At 34.7% G+C, this 25,485-nt stretch overlaps 2 protein-coding genes across 3 annotated transcripts; one reads left to right on the top strand and one right to left on the bottom strand.

The window, feature by feature from the left end:
• Window positions 1-18,249: 18,249 nt before the first annotated feature.
• spcs1 (signal peptidase complex subunit 1) lies at window positions 18,250-19,258 on the bottom strand. The gene is given in 5 exon segments (XM_072452985.1): window positions 18,250-18,277; window positions 18,279-18,364; window positions 18,450-18,536; window positions 18,618-18,677; window positions 19,121-19,258. Coding segments are annotated over 5 exon segments (297 nt in total). The 5' UTR covers window positions 19,157-19,258.
• Window positions 19,259-19,566: 308 nt separating this feature from the next.
• On the top strand, window positions 19,567-25,210 carry glt8d1 (glycosyltransferase 8 domain containing 1). Of its 2 annotated transcripts, none has more exons than XM_072452763.1 (10): window positions 19,567-19,626; window positions 19,749-19,884; window positions 20,232-20,330; window positions 21,148-21,361; window positions 21,753-21,870; window positions 21,982-22,066; window positions 22,501-22,613; window positions 22,968-23,134; window positions 23,811-23,923; window positions 24,994-25,210. In XM_072452763.1, the coding sequence occupies exons 2-10, from the start codon at window positions 19,869-19,871 to the stop codon at window positions 25,176-25,178; spliced, it is 1,110 nt and encodes a 369-aa protein (XP_072308864.1). In that variant the 5' UTR covers window positions 19,567-19,626; window positions 19,749-19,868; the 3' UTR covers window positions 25,179-25,210. The 2 variants fall into 2 exon arrangements, with proteins under 2 accessions (XP_072308864.1, XP_072308865.1); XM_072452764.1 differs by having other exon boundaries at window positions 19,592-19,626; window positions 19,758-19,884.
• Window positions 25,211-25,485: the final 275 nt, after the last annotated feature.

Genomic DNA, 25,485 nt, shown 5'->3' with positions numbered 1-25,485 from the left:
CTGTTCATGGGCTGAAAAGGCTTTTGGAGCAATAAAACAGTAAAAACTGCTATAACTCAAAAATGCAATAAGATAGGTTCAAACTTTAAAAGACATGTTGTGCAGATGTACAAGCCCCTCCTGCACAGAAAGTATGGGTTAGATATCTCTTGCAGTTTCTTCAGAAAACACAACTTATGTGAAAATGCTTTTGAAGCAATGGACACAAAAACAGCTATAAATCCAAAACCTAATATGATAGACTCAAACTTTAAACTATATATTGTGTAGATTTACAGGTCCTACTTGCCCAGCAAAAAGGGTTTGAATAGCTCTTGCACTTTTTTTCAAAACTCACAAACTGTTCATGGGCTGAAAAGGCTTTTGGAGCAATAAAACTGTAAAAACTGCTATAACTCAAAAATGCAATAAGATAGGTTCAAACTTTAAAAGACATGTTGTGCAGATGTACAAGCCCCTCTTGCACAGAAAGTATGGGTTAGATATCTCTTGCACTTTCTTCAGAAAACACAAATTATGTGAAAATGCTTTTGAAGCAATAGACACAAAAACTGTTATAAATCCAAAACCTAATATGATAGACTCAAACTTTAAACTATATATTGTGTAGATTTACAGGTCCTACTTGCCCAGCAAAAAGGGTTTGAATAGCTCTGGCACTTTTTTTCAAAACTCACAAACAACTGTTCATGGGCTGAAAAGGCTTTTGGAGCAATAAAACAGTAAAAACTGCTATAACTCAAAAATGCAAATAAGATAGGTTCAAACTTTAAAAGACATGTTGTGCAGATGTACAAGCCCCTCTTGCACAGAAAGTATGGGTTAGATATCTCTTGCAGTTTCTTCAGAAAACACAAATTATGTGAAAATGCTTTTAAAGCAATAGACACAAAAACTGCTATAAATCCAAAACCTAATATGATAGACTCAAACTTTAAACTATATATTGTGTAGATTGACAGGTCCTACTTGCCCAGCAAAAAGGGTTTGAATAGCTCTGGCACTTTTTTTCAAAACTCACAAACAACTGTTCATGGGCTGAAAAGGCTTTTGGAGCAATAAAACAGTAAAAACTGCTATAACTCAAAAATGCAATAAGATAGGTTCAAACTTTAAAAGACATGTTGTGCAGATGTACAAGCCCCTCTTGCACAGAAAGTATGGGTTAGATATCTCTTGCAGTTTCTTCAGAAAACACAAATTATGTGAAAATGCTTTTGAAGCAATAGACACAAAAACAGCTATAAATCCAAAACCTAATATGATAGACTCAAACTTTAAACTATATATTGTGTAGATTTACAGGTCCTACTTGCCCAGCAAAAAGGATTTGAATAGCTCTGGCACTTTTTTTCAAAACTCACAAACAACTGTTCATGGGCTGAAAAGGCTTTTGGAGCAATAAAACAGTAAAAACTGCTATAACTCAAAAATGCAATAAGATAGGTTCAAACTTTAAAAGACATGTTGTGCAGATGTACAAGCCCCTCTTGCACAGAAAGTATGGGTTAGATATCTCTTGCAGTTTCTTCAGAAAACACAAATTATGTGAAAATGCTTTTGAAGCAATAGACACAAAAACAGCTATAAATCCAAAACCTAATATGATAGACTCAAACTTTAAACTATATATTGTGTAGATTTACAGGTCCTACTTGCCCAGCAAAAAGGGTTTGAATAGCTCTTGCACTTTTTTTCAAAACTCACAAACTGTTCATGGGCTGAAAAGGCTTTTGGAGCAATAAAACAGTAAAAAACTGCTATAACTCAAAAATGCAATAAGATAGGTTCAAACTTTAAAAGACATGTTGTGCAGATGTACAAACCCCTCTTGCACAGAAAGTATGGGTTAGATATATCTTGCAGTTTCTTCAGAAAACACAAATTATGTGAAAATGCTTTTGAAGCAATGGACACAAAAACAGCTATAAATCCAAAACCTAATATGATAGACTCAAACTTTAAACTATGTATTGTGTAAATTTACAGGTCCTACTTGCCCAGCAAAAAGGGTTTGAATAGCTCTTGCACTTTTTTTCAAAACTCACAAACAACTGTTCATGGGCTGAAAAGGCTTTTGGAGCAATAAAACAGTAAAAACTGCTATAACTCAAAAATGCAATAAGATAGGTTCAAACTTTAAAAGACATGTTGTGCAGATGTACAAGCCCCTCCTGCACAGAAAGTATGGGTTAGATATCTCTTGCAGTTTCTTCAGAAAACACAACTTATGTGAAAATGCTTTTGAAGCAATGGACACAAAAACAGCTATAAATCCAAAACCTAATATGATAGACTCAAACTTTAAACTATATATTGTGTAGATTTACAGGTCCTACTTGCCCAGCAAAAAGGGTTTGAATAGCTCTGGCACTTTTTTTCAAAACTCACAAACAACTGTTCATGGGCTGAAAAGGCTTTTGGAGCAATAAAACTGTAAAAACTGATATAACTCAAAAATGCAATAAGATAGGTTCAAACTTTAAAAGACATGTTGTGCAGATGTACAAGCCCCTCTTGCACAGAAAGTATGGGTTAGATATCTCTTGCAGTTTCTTCAGAAAACACAAATTATGTGAAAATGCTTTTGAAGCAATAGACACAAAAACTGCTATAAATCCAAAACCTAATATGATAGACTCAAACTTTAAACTATATATTGTGTAGATTTACAGGTCCTACTTGCCCAGCAAAAAGGGTTTGAATAGCTCTGGCACTTTTTTTCAAAACTCACAAACAACTGTTCATGGGCTGAAAAGGCTTTTGGAGCAATAAAACAGTAAAAACTGCTATAACTCAAAAATGCAATAAGATAGGTTCAAACTTTAAAAGACATGTTGTGCAGATGTACAAGCCCCTCTTGCACAGAAAGTATGGGTTAGATATCTCTTGCACTTTCTTCAGAAAACACAAATTATGTGAAAATGCTTTTGAAGCAATAGACACAAAAACAGCTATGAATCCAAAACCTAATATGATAGACTCAAACTTTAAACTATATATTGTGTAGATTTACAGGTCCTAATTGCCCAGCAAAAAGGGTTTGAATAGCTCTGGCACTTTTTTTCAAAACTCACAAACAACTGTTCATGGGCTGAAAAGGCTTTTGGAGCAATAAAACAGTAAAAACTGCTATAACTCAAAAATGCAATAAGATAGGTTCAAACTTTAAAAGACATGTTGTGCAGATGTACAAGCCCCTCTTGCACAGAAAGTATGGGTTAGATATCTCTTGCAGTTTCTTCAGAAAACACAAATTATGTGAAAATGCTTTTGAAGCAATAGACACAAAAACAGCTATAAATCCAAAACCTAATATGATAGACTCAAACTTTAAACTATATATTGTGTAGATTTACAGGTCCTACTTGCCCAGCAAAAAGGGTTTGAATAGCTCTTGCACTTTTTTTCAAAACTCACAAACTGTTCATGGGCTGAAAAGGCTTTTGGAGCAATAAAACAGTAAAAAACTGCTATAACTCAAAAATGCAATAAGATAGGTTCAAACTTTAAAAGACATGTTGTGCAGATGTACAAACCCCTCTTGCACAGAAAGTATGGGTTAGATATCTCTTGCAGTTTCTTCAGAAAACACAAATTAGGTGAAAATGCTTTTGAAGCAATAGACACAAAAACAGCTATAAATCCAAAACCTAATATGATAGACTCAAACTTTAAACTATATATTGTGTAGATTTACAGGTCCTACTTGCCCAGCAAAAAGGGTTTGAATAGCTCTGGCACTTTTTCTCAAAACTCACAAACAACTGTTCATGGGCTGAAAAGGCTTTTGGAGCAATAAAACAGTAAAAACTGCTATAACTCAAAAATGCAATAAGATAGGTTCAAACTTTAAAAGACATGTTGTGCAGATGTACAAGCCCCTCTTGCACAGAAAGTATGGGTTAGATATCTCTTGCAGTTTCTTCAGAAAACACAAATTATGTGAAAATGCTTTTGAAGCAATAGACACAAAAACAGCTATAAATCCAAAACCTAATATGATAGACTCAAACTTTAAACTATATATTGTGTAGATTTACAGGTCCTACTTGCCCAGCAAAAAGGGTTTGAATAGCTCTGGCACTTTTTTTCAAAACTCACAAACAACTGTTCATGGGCTGAAAAGGCTTTTGGAGCAATAAAACAGTAAAAACTGATATAACTCAAAAATTAAATAAGATAGGTTCAAACTTTAAAATACATGTTGTGCAGATGTACAAGCCCCTCTTGCACAGAAAGTATGGGTTAGATATCTCTTGCAGTTTCTTCAGAAAACACAAATTATGTGAAAATGCTTTTGAAGCAATAGACACAAAAACAGCTATAAATCCAAAACCTAATATGATAGACTCAAACTTTAAACTATATATTGTGTAGATTTACAGGTCCTACTTGCCCAGCAAAAAGGGTTTGAATAGCTCTTGCACTTTTTTTCAAAACTCACAAACAACTGTTCATGGGCTGAAAAGGCTTTTGGAGCAATAAAACTGTAAAAACTGATATAACTCAAAAATGCAATAAGATAGGTTCAAACTTTAAAAGACATGTTGTGCAGATGTACAAGCCCCTCTTGCACAGAAAGTATGGGTTAGATATCTCTTGCAGTTTCTTCAGAAAACACAAATTATGTGAAAATGCTTTTGAAGCAATAGACACAAAAACTGCTATAAATCCAAAACCTAATATGATAGACTCAAACTTTAAACTATATATTGTGTAGATTTACAGGTCCTACTTGCCCAGCAAAAAGGGTTTGAATAGCTCTGGCACTTTTTTTCAAAACTCACAAACAACTGTTCATGGGCTGAAAAGGCTTTTGGAGCAATAAAACAGTAAAAACTGCTATAACTCAAAAATGCAATAAGATAGGTTCAAACTTTAAAAGACATGTTGTGCAGATGTACAAGCCCCTCTTGCACAGAAAGTATGGGTTAGATATCTCTTGCAGTTTCTTCAGAAAACACAAATTATGTGAAAATGCTTTTGAAGCAATAGACACAAAAACAGCTATAAATCCAAAACCTAATATGATAGACTCAAACTTTAAACTATATATTGTGTAGATTTACAGGTCCTACTTGCCCAGCAAAAAGGGTTTGAATAGCTCTTGCACTTTTTTTCAAAACTCACAAACTGTTCATGGGCTGAAAAGGCTTTTGGAGCAATAAAACAGTAAAAAACTGCTATAACTCAAAAATGCAATAAGATAGGTTCAAACTTTAAAAGACATGTTGTGCAGATGTACAAACCCCTCTTGCACAGAAAGTATGGGTTAGATATCTCTTGCAGTTTCTTCAGAAAACACAAATTAGGTGAAAATGCTTTTGAAGCAATAGACACAAAAACAGCTATAAATCCAAAACCTAATATGATAGACTCAAACTTTAAACTATATATTGTGTAGATTTACAGGTCCTACTTGCCCAGCAAAAAGGGTTTGAATAGCTCTGGCACTTTTTCTCAAAACTCACAAACAACTGTTCATGGGCTGAAAAGGCTTTTGGAGCAATAAAACAGTAAAAACTGCTATAACTCAAAAATGCAATAAGATAGGTTCAAACTTTAAAAGACATGTTGTGCAGATGTACAAGCCCCTCTTGCACAGAAAGTATGGGTTAGATATCTCTTGCAGTTTCTTCAGAAAACACAAATTATGTGAAAATGCTTTTGAAGCAATAGACACAAAAACAGCTATAAATCCAAAACCTAATATGATAGACTCAAACTTTAAACTATATATTGTGTAGATTTACAGGTCCTACTTGCCCAGCAAAAAGGGTTTGAATAGCTCTGGCACTTTTTTTCAAAACTCACAAACAACTGTTCATGGGCTGAAAAGGCTTTTGGAGCAATAAAACAGTAAAAACTGATATAACTCAAAAATTAAATAAGATAGGTTCAAACTTTAAAATACATGTTGTGCAGATGTACAAGCCCCTCTTGCACAGAAAGTATGGGTTAGATATCTCTTGCAGTTTCTTCAGAAAACACAAATTATGTGAAAATGCTTTTGAAGCAATAGACACAAAAACAGCTATAAATCCAAAACCTAATATGATAGACTCAAACTTTAAACTATATATTGCGTAGATTTACAGGTCCTACTTGCCCAGCAAAAAGGGTTTGAATAGCTCTTGCACTTTTTTTCAAAACTCACAAACAACTGTTCATGGGCTGAAAAGGCTTTTGGAGCAATAAAACAGTAAAAACTGCTATAACTCAAAAATGAAATAAGATAGGTTCAAACTTTAAAAGACATGTTGTGCAGATGTACAAGCCCCTCTTGCACAGAAAGTATGGGTTAGATATCTCTTGCAGTTTCTTCAGAAAACACAAATTATGTGAAAATGCTTTTGAAGCAATGGACACAAAAACAGCTATAAATCCAAAACCTAATATGATAGACTCAAACTTTAAACTATATATTGTGTAGATTTACAGGTCCTACTTGCCCAGCAAAAAGGGTTTGAATAGCTCTTGCACTTTTTTTCAAAACTCACAAACTGTTCATGGGCTGAAAAGGCTTTTGGAGCAATAAAACAGTAAAAACTGCTATAACTCAAAAATGCAATAAGATAGGTTCAAACTTTAAAAGACATGTTGTGCAGATGTACAAGCCCCTCTTGCACAGAAAGTATGGGTTAGATATCTCTTGCAGTTTCTTCAGAAAACACAAATTATGTGAAAATGCTTTTGAAGCAATAGACACAAAAACAGCTATAAATCCAAAACCTAATATGATAGACTCAAACTTTAAACTATATATTGTGTAGATTTACAGGTCCTACTTGCCCAGCAAAAAGGGTTTGAATAGCTCTTGCACTTTTTTTCAAAACTCACAAACTGTTCATGGGCTGAAAAGGCTTTTGGAGCAATAAAACAGTAAAAAACTGCTATAACTCAAAAATGCAATAAGATAGGTTCAAACTTTAAAAGACATGTTGTGCAGATGTACAAGCCCCTCTTGCACAGAAAGTATGGGTTAGATATCTCTTGCAGTTTCTTCAGAAAACAGAAATTATGTGAAAATGCTTTTGAAGCAATGGACACAAAAACAGCTATAAATCCAAAACCTAATATGATAGACTCAAACTTTAAACTATGTATTGTGTAAATTTACAGGTCCTACTTGCCCAGCAAAAAGGGTTTGAATAGCTCTTGCACTTTTTTTCAAAACTCACAAACAACTGTTCATGGGCTGAAAAGGCTTTTGGAGCAATAAAACAGTAAAAACTGCTATAACTCAAAAATGCAATAAGATAGGTTCAAACTTTAAAAGACATGTTGTGCAGATGTACAAGCCCCTCCTGCACAGAAAGTATGGGTTAGATATCTCTTGCAGTTTCTTCAGAAAACACAACTTATGTGAAAATGCTTTTGAAGCAATGGACACAAAAACAGCTATAAATCCAAAACCTAATATGATAGACTCAAACTTTAAACTATATATTGTGTAGATTTACAGGTCCTACTTGCCCAGCAAAAAGGGTTTGAATAGCTCTTGCACTTTTTTTCAAAACTCACAAACTGTTCATGGGCTGAAAAGGCTTTTGGAGCAATAAAACTGTAAAAATTGCTATAACTCAAAAATGCAATAAGATAGGTTCAAACTTTAAAAGACATGTTGTGCAGATGTACAAGCCCCTCTTGCACAGAAAGTATGGGTTAGATATCTCTTGCACTTTCTTCAGAAAACACAAATTATGTGAAAATGCTTTTGAAGCAATAGACACAAAAACTGCTATAAATCCAAAACCTAATATGATAGACTCAAACTTTAAACTATATATTGTGTAGATTTACAGGTCCTACTTGCCCAGCAAAAAGGGTTTGAATAGCTCTGGCACTTTTTTTCAAAACTCACAAACAACTGTTCATGGGCTGAAAAGGCTTTTGGAGCAATAAAACAGTAAAAACTGCTATAACTCAAAAATGCAAATAAGATAGGTTCAAACTTTAAAAGACATGTTGTGCAGATGTACAAGCCCCTCTTGCACAGAAAGTATGGGTTAGATATCTCTTGCAGTTTCTTCAGAAAACACAAATTATGTGAAAATGCTTTTAAAGCAATAGACACAAAAACTGCTATAAATCCAAAACCTAATATGATAGACTCAAACTTTAAACTATATATTGTGTAGATTGACAGGTCCTACTTGCCCAGCAAAAAGGGTTTGAATAGCTCTGGCACTTTTTTTCAAAACTCACAAACAACTGTTCATGGGCTGAAAAGGCTTTTGGAGCAATAAAACAGTAAAAACTGCTATAACTCAAAAATGCAATAAGATAGGTTCAAACTTTAAAAGACATGTTGTGCAGATGTACAAGCCCCTCTTGCACAGAAAGTATGGGTTAGATATCTCTTGCAGTTTCTTCAGAAAACACAAATTATGTGAAAATGCTTTTGAAGCAATAGACACAAAAACAGCTATAAATCCAAAACCTAATATGATAGACTCAAACTTTAAACTATATATTGTGTAGATTTACAGGTCCTACTTGCCCAGCAAAAAGGATTTGAATAGCTCTGGCACTTTTTTTCAAAACTCACAAACAACTGTTCATGGGCTGAAAAGGCTTTTGGAGCAATAAAACAGTAAAAACTGCTATAACTCAAAAATGCAATAAGATAGGTTCAAACTTTAAAAGACATGTTGTGCAGATGTACAAGCCCCTCTTGCACAGAAAGTATGGGTTAGATATCTCTTGCAGTTTCTTCAGAAAACACAAATTATGTGAAAATGCTTTTGAAGCAATAGACACAAAAACAGCTATAAATCCAAAACCTAATATGATAGACTCAAACTTTAAACTATATATTGTGTAGATTTACAGGTCCTACTTGCCCAGCAAAAAGGGTTTGAATAGCTCTTGCACTTTTTTTCAAAACTCACAAACTGTTCATGGGCTGAAAAGGCTTTTGGAGCAATAAAACAGTAAAAAACTGCTATAACTCAAAAATGCAATAAGATAGGTTCAAACTTTAAAAGACATGTTGTGCAGATGTACAAACCCCTCTTGCACAGAAAGTATGGGTTAGATATATCTTGCAGTTTCTTCAGAAAACACAAATTATGTGAAAATGCTTTTGAAGCAATGGACACAAAAACAGCTATAAATCCAAAACCTAATATGATAGACTCAAACTTTAAACTATGTATTGTGTAAATTTACAGGTCCTACTTGCCCAGCAAAAAGGGTTTGAATAGCTCTTGCACTTTTTTTCAAAACTCACAAACAACTGTTCATGGGCTGAAAAGGCTTTTGGAGCAATAAAACAGTAAAAACTGCTATAACTCAAAAATGCAATAAGATAGGTTCAAACTTTAAAAGACATGTTGTGCAGATGTACAAGCCCCTCCTGCACAGAAAGTATGGGTTAGATATCTCTTGCAGTTTCTTCAGAAAACACAACTTATGTGAAAATGCTTTTGAAGCAATGGACACAAAAACAGCTATAAATCCAAAACCTAATATGATAGACTCAAACTTTAAACTATATATTGTGTAGATTTACAGGTCCTACTTGCCCAGCAAAAAGGGTTTGAATAGCTCTGGCACTTTTTTTCAAAACTCACAAACAACTGTTCATGGGCTGAAAAGGCTTTTGGAGCAATAAAACAGTAAAAACTGCTATAACTCAAAAATGCAATAAGATAGGTTCAAATTTTAAAAGACATGTTGTGCAGATGTACAAGCCCCTCTTGCACAGAAAGTATGGGTTAGATATCTCTTGCAGTTTCTTCAGAAAACACAAATTATGTGAAAATGCTTTTGAAGCAATAGACACAAAAACTGCTATAAATCCAAAACCTAATATGATAGACTCAAACTTTAAACTATATATTGTGTAGATTTACAGGTCCTACTTGCCCAGCAAAAAGGGTTTGAATAGCTCTGGCACTTTTTTTCAAAACTCACAAACAACTGTTCATGGGCTGAAAAGGCTTTTGGAGCAATAAAACAGTAAAAACTGCTATAACTCAAAAATGCAATAAGATAGGTTCAAACTTTAAAAGACATGTTGTGCAGATGTACAAGCCCCTCTTGCACAGAAAGTATGGGTTAGATATCTCTTGCAGTTTCTTCAGAAAACACAAATTATGTGAAAATGCTTTTGAAGCAATAGACACAAAAACAGCTATAAATCCAAAACCTAATATGATAGACTCAAACTTTAAACTATATATTGTGTAGATTTACAGGTCCTACTTGCCCAGCAAAAAGGGTTTGAATAGCTCTGGCACTTTTTTTCAAAACTCACAAACAACTGTTCATGGGCTGAAAAGGCTTTTGGAGCAATAAAACAGTAAAAACTGATATAACTCAAAAATTAAATAAGATAGGTTCAAACTTTAAAATACATGTTGTGCAGATGTACAAGCCCCTCTTGCACAGAAAGTATGGGTTAGATATCTCTTGCAGTTTCTTCAGAAAACACAAATTATGTGAAAATGCTTTTGAAGCAATAGACACAAAAACAGCTATAAATCCAAAACCTAATATGATAGACTCAAACTTTAAACTATATATTGTGTAGATTTACAGGTCCTACTTGCCCAGCAAAAAGGGTTTGAATAGCTCTTGCACTTTTTTTCAAAACTCACAAACAACTGTTCATGGGCTGAAAAGGCTTTTGGAGCAATAAAACAGTAAAAACTGCTATAACTCAAAAATGAAATAAGATAGGTTCAAACTTTAAAAGACATGTTGTGCAGATGTACAAGCCCCTCTTGCACAGAAAGTATGGGTTAGATATCTCTTGCAGTTTCTTCAGAAAACACAAATTATGTGAAAATGCTTTTGAAGCAATGGACACAAAAACAGCTATAAATCCAAAACCTAATATGATAGACTCAAACTTTAAACTATATATTGTGTAGATTTACAGGTCCTACTTGCCCAGCAAAAAGGGTTTGAATAGCTCTTGCACTTTTTTTCAAAACTCACAAACTGTTCATGGGCTGAAAAGGCTTTTGGAGCAATAAAACAGTAAAAACTGCTATAACTCAAAAATGCAATAAGATAGGTTCAAACTTTAAAAGACATGTTGTGCAGATGTACAAGCCCCTCTTGCACAGAAAGTATGGGTTAGATATCTCTTGCAGTTTCTTCAGAAAACACAAATTATGTGAAAATGCTTTTGAAGCAATAGACACAAAAACAGCTATAAATCCAAAACCTAATATGATAGACTCAAACTTTAAACTATATATTGTGTAGATTTACAGGTCCTACTTGCCCAGCAAAAAGGGTTTGAATAGCTCTTGCACTTTTTTTCAAAACTCACAAACTGTTCATGGGCTGAAAAGGCTTTTGGAGCAATAAAACAGTAAAAAACTGCTATAACTCAAAAATGCAATAAGATAGGTTCAAACTTTAAAAGACATGTTGTGCAGATGTACAAACCCCTCTTGCACAGAAAGTATGGGTTAGATATCTCTTGCAGTTTCTTCAGAAAACACAAATTAGGTGAAAATGCTTTTGAAGCAATAGACACAAAAACAGCTATAAATCCAAAACCTAATATGATAGACTCAAACTTTAAACTATATATTGTGTAGATTTACAGGTCCTACTTGCCCAGCAAAAAGGGTTTGAATAGCTCTTGCACTTTTTTTCAAAACTCACAAACAACTGTTCATGGGCTGAAAAGGCTTTTGGAGCAATAAAACAGTAAAAACTGCTATAACTCAAAAATGCAATAAGATAAGTTCAAACTTTAAAAGACATGTTGTGCAGATGTACAAGCCCCTCTTGCACAGAAAGTATGGGTTATATACCTCTTGCAGTTTCTTCAGAAAACACAAATTATGTGAAAATGCTTTTGAAGCAATAGACACAAAAACAGCTATAAATCCAAAACCTAATATGATAGACTCAAACTTTAAACTATATATTGTGTAGATTTACAGGTCCTACTTGCCCAGCAAAAAGGGTTTGAATAGCTCTTGCACTTTTTTTCAAAACTCACAAACAACTGTTCATGGGCTGAAAAGGCTTTTGGAGCAATAAAACAGTAAAAACTGCTATAACTCAAAAATGCAATAAGATAGGTTCAAACTTTAAAAGACATGTTTTGCAGATGTACAAGCCCCTCTTGCACAGAAAGTATGGGTTATATATCTCTTGCAGTTTCTTCAGAAAACACAAATTATGTGAAAATGCTTTTGAAGCAATAGACATAAAAACAGCTATAAATCCAAAACCTAATATGATAGACTCAAACTTTAAACTATATATTGTGTAGATTTACAGGTCCTACTTGCCCAGCAAAAAGGGTTTGAATAGCTCTTGCACTTTTTTTCAAAACTCACAAACTGTTCATGGGCTGAAAAGGCTTTTGGAGCAATAAAACAGTAAAAACTGCTATAACTCAAAAATGCAATAAGATAGGTTCAAACTTTAAAAGACATGTTGTGCAGATGTAGAAGCCCCTCTTGCACAGAAAGTATGGGTTAGATATCTCTTGCAGTTTCTTCAGAAAACACAAATTATGTGAAAATGCTTTTGAAGCAATAGACACAAAAACAGCTATAAATCCAAAACCTAATATGATAGACTCAAACTTTAAACTATATATTGTGTAGATTTACAGGTCCTACTTGCCCAGCAAAAAGGGTTTGAATAGCTCTTGCACTTTTTTTTTCAAAACACACAAACAACTGTTAATGGCCTTAAAAGGCTTTTGGAGCAATAAAACAGTAAAAACTGCTATAACTCAAAAATGCAATAAGATAGGTTCAAACTTTAAAAGACATGTTGTGCAGATGTACAAGCCCCTCTTGCACAGAAAGTATGGGTTAGATATCTCTTGCAGTTTCTTCAGAAAACACAAATTATGTGAAAATGCTTTTGAAGCTATAGACACAAAAACAGCTATAAATCCAAAACCTAATATGATAGACTCAAACTTGAAACTATATATTGTGTAGATTTACAGGTCCTACTTGCCCAGCAAAAAGGGTTTGAATAGCTCTTGCACTTTTTCCAAAACTCACAAACAACTGTTCATGGGCTGAAAAGGCTTTTGGAGCAATAAAACAGTAAAAACTGCTATAACTCAAAAATGCAATAAGATAGGTTCAAACTTTAAAAGACATGTTGTGCAAATGTACAAGCCCCTCTTGCACAGAAAGTATGGGTTAGATATCTCTTGCAGTTTCTTCAGAAAACACAAATTATGTAAAAATGCTTTTGAAGCAATAGACACAAAAACAGCTATAAATCCAAAACCTAATATGATAGACTCAAACTTTAAACTATATATTGTGTAGTTTTACATTTTCTACTTGCCCAGCAAAAAGGGTTTGAATAGCTCTTGCACTTTTTTCAGAACTCACAAACAACTGTTCATGGGCTGAAAAGGCTTTTGGCGCAATAAAACAGTAAAAACTGCTATAACTCAAAAATGCAATAAGATAGGTTCAAACTTTAAAAGACATGTTGTGCAGATGTAGAAGCCCCTCTTGCACAGAAAGTATGGGTTAGATATCTCTTGCAGTTTCTTCAGAAAACACAAATTATGTAAAAATGCTTTTGAAGCAATAGACACATAAACAGCTATAAATCCAAAACCTAATATGATAGACTCAAACTTTAAACTATATATTGTGTAGATTTACAGGTCCTACTTGCCCAGCAAAAAGGGTTTGAATAGCTCTTGCACTTTTTTCAAAACTCACAAACAACTGTTCATGGGCTGAAAAGGCTTTTGGAGCAAAAAAACAGTAAAAACTGCTATAACTCAAAAATGCAATAAGATAGGTTCAAACTTTAAAAGACATGTTGTGCAGATGTACAAGCCCCTCTTGCACAGAAAGTATGGGTTAGATATCTCTTGCAGTTTCTTCAGAAAACACAAATTATGTGAAAATGCTTTTGAAGCAATAGACACAAAAACAGCTATAAATCCAAAACCTAATATGATAGACTCAAACTTTAAACTATATATTGTGTAGATTTACAGGTCCTACTTGCCCAGCAAAAAGGGTTTGAATAGCTCTTGCACTTTTTTTCAAAACTCACAAACAAATGTTCATGGGCTGAAAAGGCTTTTGGAGCAATAAAACAGTAAAAACTGCTATAACTCAAAAATGCAATAAGATAGGTTCAAACTTTAAAAGACATGTTGTGCAGATGTTCAAGCCCCTCTTGCACAGAAAGTATGGGTTAGATATCTCTTGCAGTTTCTTCAGAAAACACAAATTATGTGAAAATGCTTTTGAAGCTATAGACACAAAAACAGCTATAAATTCAAAACCTAATATGATAGACTCAAACTTTAAACTATATATTGTGTAGATTTACAGGTCCTACTTGCCCAGCAAAAAGGGTTTGAATAGCTCTTGCACTTTTTCCAAAACTCACAAACAACTGTTCATGGGCTGAAAAGGCTTTTGGAGCAATAAAACAGTAAAAACTGCTATAACTCAAAAATGCAATAAGATAGGTTCAAACTTTAAAAGACATGTTGTGCAGATGTACAAGCCCCTCTTGCACAGAAAGTATGGGTTAGATATCTCTTGTATTTTCTTCAGAAATCACAAATTGTCTGAAAATGCTTTTGAAGCAATAACAACAAAAACAGCCATAACTCCAAAACCTAAGATGATAGACTCAAACTTTAAACTATATATTGTGTAGATTTACAACTCCTACTTGACCAGCAAATAGGGTTTGAATAGGTCGTACAGGTGGCATGGTGACGACAGGCAGAGTTGTGGTAGTGCTGCCCGCTGTCAGAGACCGACAAAGTGTCTGTGTTTGCTTTAGCTTTTCCGGGCTGATGTTGAGCGAGGATGATGCATTTAATAATTTGCTGTGGTCTTTAATGTATTGAGAAATGTGCAGTTTTGTGGTTGGGTGTAGCATGTTGTTGGGATTGACTGTGCTCCTGCTCAAGAAGGGGCAGTCGAGGGGGAAGAGGCCTGTTGATGGCAGCTGCGGGCTGAACTGGAAGCTGCACTGGGGAGGGCCTAGAGAACAAAACAGATTAATGTTTTAGTGATAAGCATTCACAACACGTGTGTACACTAGTATTTTATAACCATCAATAGCTGACATAAAGTTACATTCCACAAATAAATAAAAAAATGTGTATAATATATTTCATGACTGAAATATATTATTTCATGACTGAAATATATTATATTATATAAATATATTATATATAATATAATATAAATATATTATATTTCAGTCATGGTATAATACTAGTGACATATCCCAATATTTCTTTTCCCAATTTTGATGAAACTGAAATTGGACCAGAGAACAGGCATGTTGATATAATAAGGTGTAAACTGTGCTAAAACAAATAGCAACAGCGCTTTGGTGACACAAAACATTGTTTTTGTTGGTATTGGTTGGTTTGTACAGAATCTCCTTCACCTTTGAGAAACATTAGAAGTGCAAAACTACCAAAGAAATGTATTTCTTTTTTTACAATACTTATTTTTATTCATACTTGTTGACAGTGACAAAGGTTGTAGAAGTCACTGTTCTAGCAAGATAAAAAGTGTTGAAAACTTAACTTATAGGCAATTACACTGAGGCTAATGAAATGGAACAGGCTAGGAGTAGTAAAGTACACTATTTAACTTATTCAAAAACGTTTGGCATGAATTAAAGGTTGAATGGACAATTTTTTTGGCCCAAATTTGAGTCTTATTTCCTCGTGGCGTGGACTGCCGATTAGTCCTGCCACGTATCAATCATAAAACGCACCTACCGCTCACTTATAGCCTCGTGTGGCTCGTCCCCCGAGAGCAGCACTTTCCGCGTGTCTAAGCGCATTGATCTATCATAATATAGTTCCCTCAGTGTACGGGACAAAATTAGGACGGAGAAAGACATTTCGAGCTGACTAATAAGAGACGGAAATCTACGGAAGACGAGAGATGCGATGCGATCCGTTGCACTAATAAACAAACGCACGTGTGTGTTGTATCAGTCCGCACGGGGGAGTGCGCATGCACACTTCCTCCTGCGTTCTCAAATCGACGAAAAAGCGTCCATTGCGCCTTTAAGTTTGCATGAAAGAAATGCATAACATACAGGTACTAAATAAAATTACCTGAATTTAAGTTTAATTACTGTTGTTCTTTATCCATATTTTTGCAAAACATTCTAAATTGAGTAAGTTAGAATTAAAAAATATTATCTTATATTCTACGCTCTTGCTGCAGCTACAACATAATACAATGGGATGTATCTGTGTATCAAAAGCAATTTGTAATTTGTGTAAAAGTACATTTGTTTTCTGACTAAAAGAGAAGTATTGTTCATATCATTGAATGTGAAATTATTATCAGAATTTAGGATGTTCCTCTGATGGAAGACTTTGGTTTGTGCTTCCACTTTCTTGCTGTTTGTATGATGTAAGATGTAAGATAGGGTTTTCCAACCTTTTTGGAGCCACGGCACATTTTTTACATTGACAAAATCCTGGGGCACACCATTAACAAATTTACACTCTATAGCCTAATAACTTAGTAATATAGTTCTTAAATGTATTTTTACTCACACAGTGTGAACCCTGGGCCTGTTTAGATGAACACAAAGCTAATATTCTGGCAGGAATAGAAGAAAGACACACATGAAGCTCTTCCTCAACAGCTTTCAGTTTCTCTCTGTTTTTAGTTTTTGATCATAGTCAGGCTTGAAAAGCTCAGCTCAGACACATATGGTGGTGGGAAATTAAATACTGTCAGAGATACTTTAAGTTCCTCTCGCAGATCATACACACGGCCCGGGCCAGTACCTTGCCGCCATCTGACCTCTGTATAGAGCAATAAGGCTTTATGCTCCGCTCCCATTTCCTCACACAAAGATGCAAATATGCGACTTTTCATAGGTCGTGTCTTCACAAAGTTCACAATGCGCACAACATCATCTAACATAGGAGCTAGATCAGCTGGTAAGATTTTTGCAACAAGGTCTTCACGGTGCATAAAACTGTACATACCAATAACATCTGGGTTTCTTTCTTTTACTCTGTTTATGAAGCCTTTGATGTGCCCGACCATGGCTACTGCTCTCCATCAGTGCAAACACATACAGTTTTCCCACGTAAATCCTCCTGTGTCTTTTCATTTCCTCTCCTGTTGTTTTTTCTGGCAGACAGTGCCTTGCAAAATAGGAAGTTTTCTCTGATGACAGCTCCATCCACAAAACGCACATTGGCCAAGATCTGAGAATGTCACTTATATCAGTTTGCAGACATGTCATCAACACGTCTGGTTTTCATGACACAAATGTGGACTATAATAAGAAAATGGCAATTAATTTAATTCTTATATTTGGCAAATTCTACATTCATAAAAGTAAATTTTCATCATCAGTATCCCAGTTTCAATTCTGATTTTAATCATTTTACAACAATTTCAAAATTTCCTTTTTCATCTAAAGTTTTAGAGAAAGTAGTTTCTGACCAGATTTTAGATTTTGTGAATAGAAATCTTCATCTTTTTTTCTCATTAGGTTTTAAAGCTTCACACAGCCGACACAAACCGTACTTCTCAAAGTCTCAAATTATCTTTCATGCGGACAAAGAAGAGTGCTCAATTAAGTGCCACCTTTGATACGGTTGATCACATCATTCTAATTGACCGTCTTAAAAACTGGGTTGGCATCAGAGACACTGCACTTGATTGGTTTTATTCCTAGCTTTTAAACAGAACCTTTACGGTCACCATTGGTAATTTTACAACAATTTTGTTCAACAAAACAATACTAAACATATTAAATGTAATATGCACTCCTGAATCTGAAATCTTGAAAAAGCCTAACCTCGATCCTGACCTATTGGTAAACTACAGACCCATTTCAAATCTTCCCTTTGTTTCTAAAATCCTTGAAAAAGTTGTAAACAGCTTTGTCGCCATCTACGGGACAATCACTTATTTGTTTGTTTATCACTATAAACTCTGCACCACATTATATTTTGTAATACTTTGTAAATAGTGTTGCACTTTTAGCACGCAACAGTTTATGTAAGCAATTTTTTTCTTTCTGTGTGACTTTTTTTTTTTAATTCAAGCTCTTATATATATATATATATATATATATATATATATATATATATATATACATATATATATAAGACATGTATACATTATTTAGCAAATGTATAGAATTTGTTTCTTTCAATAAAAGTAAAAAATGCCCACTTGAAAATTCAACATTTCAAATTGATATTGTTTTTTATATAAAAAGAGGGTCGACGTGAAGATGAGGTTTAGTTTATTTGTGTTTCTTCTTTTTGAGGTTTTTGGCTTGGTTCACTGCTCGTTTCCGGGACACTAGGCTGCCAGGCCAAAGGACTCTTTCTGTACATCAGCCATGGGGGTAGAGTCAGCTAAAATGAGAAAGATTCACATGTTTTAATCATGAATACAAAGCAAAGCAGCACCATTCACTTTAGAAAACTAGAATCAACTTACCACACAAGACACAGCAAAACCGGCTAACACAACGTACACTGTGCACCCAAACTGCTCGACCGTCCAACCATAAAGAAATCCAATTGCCTAAAAAATGAACAAGATTGAATCTAATGAAACAAGTTGGAACAAAAGTTAAGAAATTGAACGATTTGTACAATGTCTTACCGCTGAAACTAGAATTATTCCTTGGAAAATCTGTTCGGCCAGCTTCTGACCCTTATAATCCTGTAATACAAATAGACAAAACATATTAGGTTGATGTTGTCATTATTGTAAATGTCAGAATATGCCCCAAAACTGGTTGAAAATTAAATTGGGCCATACGTATTTACTCCATCATAAATACACTAAATACTCATCATTTTCTTCAGCTGATGACATACAGAATCAGAAGTCTAATGAAACCCAATTTGGAGGAATCCCTAGATAATCAAAATAATTGCAAATATCTAAATGCACAGTTCAGTATAAATATAAACTCCTCCCTAACCCCAACATTAACACATTTCCAAGCATGACCATCCATGCACAAACGATTAGCCATTTTGCATATGATGGCATGAAGCTTTTTATATTTGTTTACAATACACTGGGTGCGGTTGTAAAACAATTTGAGAAATGTGTTGAATCTTTTTATTTAAAGTACATAACCAGCTAAAAACCCTTACCATATGTGTCGGGATGGATTTAAATATGGATAACATCTTATACTTCCAAGGCAAAAAAATATTCAATTTGAACAAAAAGAAGAAGAAAGAACCACACACATCCGATTTTACAAAAAGATACGTGTTTTTCCTGTTTCTCCAAAGGCCCAAAGCTTTGCTAATCTATAATGTGTCTGGATACAATTCAATCTCGACTAACAACAAGCGAGCCGTGGTCATCCATTTTGTTATCCGTTAGCAAAAAGAAAATATTAGGTGTCTTTAATAACGCCAGTAGTAATCTTACAAACCTCTTGCTTTTCTTTTTCGTTAGAGATAAATTATTTAATATATATAATTCAAAATTCAAGTTGAAGTATATGTTTATTCATGTATATAAATTTTAAAGCAGAGTTTGTCATATATTTCAATATTTTGGTCAGGAAATGTTGTCGGATCCCTTACTACAGCAAACCTTGATAGCATATAAAAGTTGCCGATGTTGAGTTGGCAGTTTGGCTGTCTAGGTAAATTGTCTTTCTTTTCTATTTTATGTGATTTAATAATGCATCTTACACTGTTTTAATTCAGAGACACGTTTTGACTGAAGGAAAGATGCAAACGTTTTAAAACATTGTTTTTTCTTTAGACTCCGCAGCAGCTGACCTCAGTTAGCGTCTCATTCTCTGTCCTCACATCATCTATCCAGCATTATACATTCAGGTTAAAACCATTTAAAAGTCTTTGAGGGACGAATGAAGACGCCATCATGACACTGCGAAAAGGTGAGGGTTATTTCTGCATCTAACATTTGCTATAAGGAGTAGTAGTATTTGTTTTTGTCCTATGGTTGCAGTTTTAGGATGAACATCTGTCACTCTTTTTGTCCTGCACAGCCATTTAGGCCCCTGTCCCTTTTAGAAGTAGGACTAGAGCCAAACTTTTTTGTTTTCCATTATACTTGTTTTTATGTGAAGTTCAGGGTTAGGGTTATTCAGGAAAGATAATAATGAAATGAATATATAACAGAAGACCACACAACTCATGCTAGTCGAAGTACTATTCCATTTTTGTATGTATCATTTTTTTTTTCTTATCTTGATGTTTGCTGAAAATCTTGTTTGTCTTTCAGTAAACCTTGTGATTCTGGTGCTCCTGGCTGTGGCCTTCCTTATTATAGTTCAGAGAAACCTCCTCAACCTAAGCGACTTTTTACACAAAGAAAATCCAGGTAAAATTTTGATAAGGAACTAAAAGTGTGTGATTTGTCTTGTTCTAGTCCAGTGTTTTTACTTCAGTAATATGCACACACAGATAAGAGACCAATGGTTCTCAGCTGGTGTGACTGCGGGAACCATTTGTATCCCTGATTATTAATGTGACACAAAGTAAGTTGCCATTAAAAAAAAACACTTTTATTAGGACTACAAATAAACAGATCATTCCCTTTTATTTAAACTGGATGTATTGCACTTGCACATTTCAGTGTCTTGACATTGTTGCTATTCTTGTGGCCTCATTCAATCAGGCCTGTCTCGATAACAAATTGCAGCGATTTATTGCTGCAGAAAAATATCACAATAAATTATAATATTGAAAAAACGCTATGCTACTGACCCAAACACCAGTAAAACCTTGTTCTTATTGTGTAAGATTGTTAGATTATTATTATAATTCTATTATAATTATTATTTTGCCATTTTATTTATTTTTTTATTTTAAAAAATGGCAAAATAAAACACTGTAATACTTGGTTAATATGTATAATAGTTATAAAAGTTAATATGATGCTCTAAAACTCAAATCTTATTGTACCACATAAAACATGACAAACCCATTAGTTCAAATAAAAAGTAAAAAAAAAATGTTCAAACTATTATTTATTGAGTCAATTTAATATTTATTATGACAGGCCAACATTTAGTTCTCTAAAAGTCATACTTTTCAAAATGTTGTAAAAGGTGAAGTGCTTTTAGTTTGAGTAAAGTCAGACTTCTTTACACACAAACCATTTCTTTAGTTCATATTTTTCCCTCCTTTTCCTCCAGATTCCGGCGTGATCCTTCCGTTTGAGGCGGCGCTCTCTCAGACTCTCCGCCCGGACTCGAGGCCCAGATCCGGAGACGAGATTCCGGTCCTGATCACTGCCGCAGAGGGCCGACTCGGCGCCACGGTAACGGCCATAAACAGCATCTACTCCAACACTAAAGCCAATGTGGTGTTCACTATCGTCACTCTCAACCAAACTGTTGAGCACCTCCGGTAAGTCAGAGTGTGAGAGAAACACCACGCTTCACCATTCACAAGATGGTTTTATTACAGTGTTTATGGCACTGGTCCTATTTTAACATCGTTTTGAACCCATGGCACTGGAAAATGTCTAATGCTAAAGCAGACCACAGCAGAATAAATTGTAGAAAAAATTTCAGTTGTAGTAATCTGGACTTTACTGCATTATGAAAACCTTTAAAAATAAGTTTAAAAAAAAAAAATTATTGTGACATATATGTACGAAATCTGTGTATATTTTAGTGAACAGTAAACAGTATTTATTTCTGTATTCTGCATTTTGGCCGTATGTCAACCTTTTTCTTTTTTTTATGAAGACTGGACATTGTGTGGTTGCCGTGTTATTGTCTTGTTTATTTCACAGAACGTGGCTCGATGAACCAAAGTTTAAAGACATTAAACATAAAGTAGTTCTATTTGATCCGGAGCTGCTCAGAGAGAAGATTCCTCAAGATTCAAACAGCGTGGAAGCCTCCAAACCAGTAAGACGACTTTCATGATACAATACCACAACCAATTTGAGTAAAGAGGATATCTATATATATTTTTTAATTAAAATATTGTCACGTTGTCTGTCTGTTCTTATTTTGTAGTTGGCGTTTGCAAGATTCTACCTGCCACTTTATTTCCCAGAGGCAGAGAAGGCCATTTATTTGGACGACGACGTTGTTGTACAAGGTGAGAAGTGTTTTAAATGGAAACCGCTTGATTTGTCATTTCTGTACCAGTGAGTAAGAATGCTGTCAAATAGTAAAGTACTTCCACAGCTAGTCAGTTTGTATAAAAGATGGGTACCAGTTAAATTTTATAACAAAAAGATTATATAATAAAGATATTTGGCTATTTTGCTGCTGAGATTGTTTTTTAATAACCTCGTCCTGCATCAGTTCAAATGTTGATCTTGGCTCTAAAGTTGGAAATATGTGTTAAATCCACCGCACTAATATCACAATTATTAAAAAAAAAAAACCTTAACTGTAACATAAAACTAAATAATTAAAAACATCTCTTCCAAACGACCGTTGTGATCATTTGCATTGCTGATTCTTCTCCTGCCTTGATATTAAGGAAGTTGTTGAGCTGCAGCGACTCACACGTTTGATTGATTTCAGGAGACATTCAGGAGCTGTTCGAGACAAACTTCAAACCAGGACAGGCTGCAGCTTTTTCCGACGACTGCGACTCGTCCTCGGCAAAAGGAATCATTCGAGGAGCCGGAAATCAAGTGCGTTTCACTAATCTGACAACTAAACGCCCTGTGCGCATTAAAAGTACAACACTTGATTATTTACTAAAACAATAGCATACTGAAATGTTTTTTTTTATTTAATTTAATTTCAAATGACTCAAACTGATTGTAAGATATCCGTTTTTGTCATTTTTTTATTAAATTGTTCACAATAATACTCTCAATATTTCATAAAAAACAACAACAATGGAATCAATAACAGTCAAAGTTAATAGAATAGCAACAAAACATTAGTAAAGTAGGTTTAGAAATGTTGCAAATAAATAGGTGGGTGTTTTGAAATGAACGCTCTTTTGCAAATATGACACTTGTGTTTCTGTCCTGTTTCAGAATAACTACATGGGTTTCCTGGACTTCACAAAGGACTCAATAAAGAAGTTGGGTCTGAGAGCAAACACGTGTTCCTTCAACCCCGGAGTGTTTGTGGCAAATCTGACCGAGTGGAAGAACCAGAACGTCACCGGGCAACTCGAGCACTGGATGCAGCTCAATACACAGTGAGCATTTGATAATACTTCTAATAATAATACTTCTACATGAAAAATAAAACCGTGTAAAAGAATGAGCTCTTGTTTGAATCCTCCCGTGTGACTTCTCATTTGCTGTGCTGTTAAGACTTCCAGAATGAGTAGAAGACTTCTCACAAACTGACCATTTGAAAGGATTTTCTCCAGTGTTAAGAGTATTTTACGTGCACAATTAATTTTAATGGACACAATTGGCAAATCGTAAAGGCTCCAATTTCCTTCACAAACAATGCGCGATTCTTTTCATTACCGTATTTTCCAGACTATTAGTCACACCAGCCAAAAAATGCATACTAGAGAAGGAAAAAACATAAGTCGCTCCGGAGTATAAGTATAAATGTAAGTATAAGTCTCACCCCGGCCAAAACTATGACTTATAGTCCGGAAAATACGGTACTTTGTCAGTTAAAAAGCCTATTATAGTCTTTCAATTCTCCTGTACGTGTTTAAAATGTGAACTTTGAACAGAATCCTACTGTCACAACATAAATCGCAATTAGATATTTCATTTTTGATGCATTCACAGCTCTATCCGAGTCACAAAACCTCTTATCTCGACACATGTTCTGGATTGTTCCGCTGGTTGCAACTTGTCCGGTTCGCGGTTCTGTGGTTGAACCCAGGTCTGGTCTTTTGTGTTTTATAGAGAGGATCTGTACAGTAAAACTCTGGGCGACAGCGCAATCGCTCCACCGCTGCTTATCGTCTTCTACAAACGACACTCCGCCATCGACCCCATGTGGCACGTCCGGCAACTGGGTCAGACTTCCTTTCTTCTTTCTTCCTCACTCTTACTTTGATTATCACTGACGCTGCAAAGTAAACCAGGGACGCACATTATTGAATTACATTTTTCAAAAAATAGTACATTTCTGTCGGATGGAGGACATTTGTGTTTCTGTGATTCAATTAGTTTGTTGCAATATCAATCATTTTGCAATTATATAGTGCAGCCTTTGCAAAAATAATCAGTTTTCTCTCATATTTTAAATGGTTTTGTTCCCAACTCTTCAGCTTTATTGCTCTTCTATGTCTATGGGAACAGGACTAACCCCCATTGTACAACACTTAACTCAGAGATTATCCCTCAAAGAAATATCTGCCTCATATATTAAAAATCTATATTGGCACCAGTTTATTGTCAATCCCTGGAGAATTTGTCAAACTGTCTGATTAGTTCACCGTTGTTTTAAAGTTCTTCCAAATCAAACTAATTATTTCCTAATCGATTATAGGGAATAATAATTGGGAAGAATTTACATCAAATGAGATTCTGTCGTCATCAGAATGTGCTCTAATTCTATAATGATAAACCGCTGGGTCACTACTACCAAATCAAACTCTTAATTTCTATTGCACGTACATTTTTTACCAAATGAATGTTGAAATACATGAGTGAAGTCTTCAATATGGAGAATTTGAAGTGTGTTGAAAGTGTAGTATTGAAGAAAACTAGACATTTTTTTAATTATGTTTACATTTTTATTTAATTCTGCTGCAGTGTTTTTAAGGTCTGTATAGTCCAGATAGCGATCATAAAAAAACGGATACAATTATTTTTGACGGTCCACTTTTAGTCATTTTTTTTAAAGATGAAGTAGACTATTTTACATTGTGTTGGCTTTTGTATCTTTACGGACAATCTGAAAAAACAAAAGTGTATTTGGTTACTTTTTAGCGTTCAATCCGACGCTCTGGACCTTTTTTGTTATTGTGCTGTATCAGGGGAAAGACTGCGTTATTGGGATATAATTAGTCTCTTGCGATTTTGTTACTGTGATTTTTAAAGTGAAGCTAAAAAAACAACCCAAAAAATGCTGTTTTTGCAGGGATGACCGGAGCAGGAAACCGTTACTCGCCTCAGTTTGCCAAAGCGGCCAAACTGCTGCACTGGAACGGTCACTACAAACCCTGGGGCCACGGCGCCGCCTTCACTGACCTCTGGAATCCTTGGTACGTTCAGGATCCCACGGGAAAGTTCCACCCCATCAGACGCCACGAGGACAAAGCGTGACGCCGCCAAAAAAAAACGCCAGATGAAATGAAAGTTTAGATCTGTTCAACAATTAATCAGAAAAATCATGAGTTGTCCACTGTTTAAATGATCGGAACTGTGATTTGAAATTCATAATCGCATATAAACTTTCATAACAAAAGCGGTGGATATTAAATACAAACTGAATAATTAAGATTTTTATCAATCTCAATGTACACAAGGAAAAAATGTCTGACTCGTCGACTATTAAAATAATTATTTTTATTCATTGATTTTTAGCGTACTTATTTTTATTGCATTTCTTCTTACATCATTCTAGATTATG

Source organism: Eucyclogobius newberryi, unplaced genomic scaffold (assembly GCF_026437365.1).
Source record: "Eucyclogobius newberryi isolate DKJ021-1_F unplaced genomic scaffold, fEucNew1.0.hap1 SCAF_19, whole genome shotgun sequence".
Taxonomy (NCBI): Eukaryota; Metazoa; Chordata; class Actinopteri; order Gobiiformes; family Gobiidae; genus Eucyclogobius; species Eucyclogobius newberryi.
Note: the sequence above shows the minus strand (reverse complement) of the source record. Positions and strands in the feature narration are given on the sequence as shown.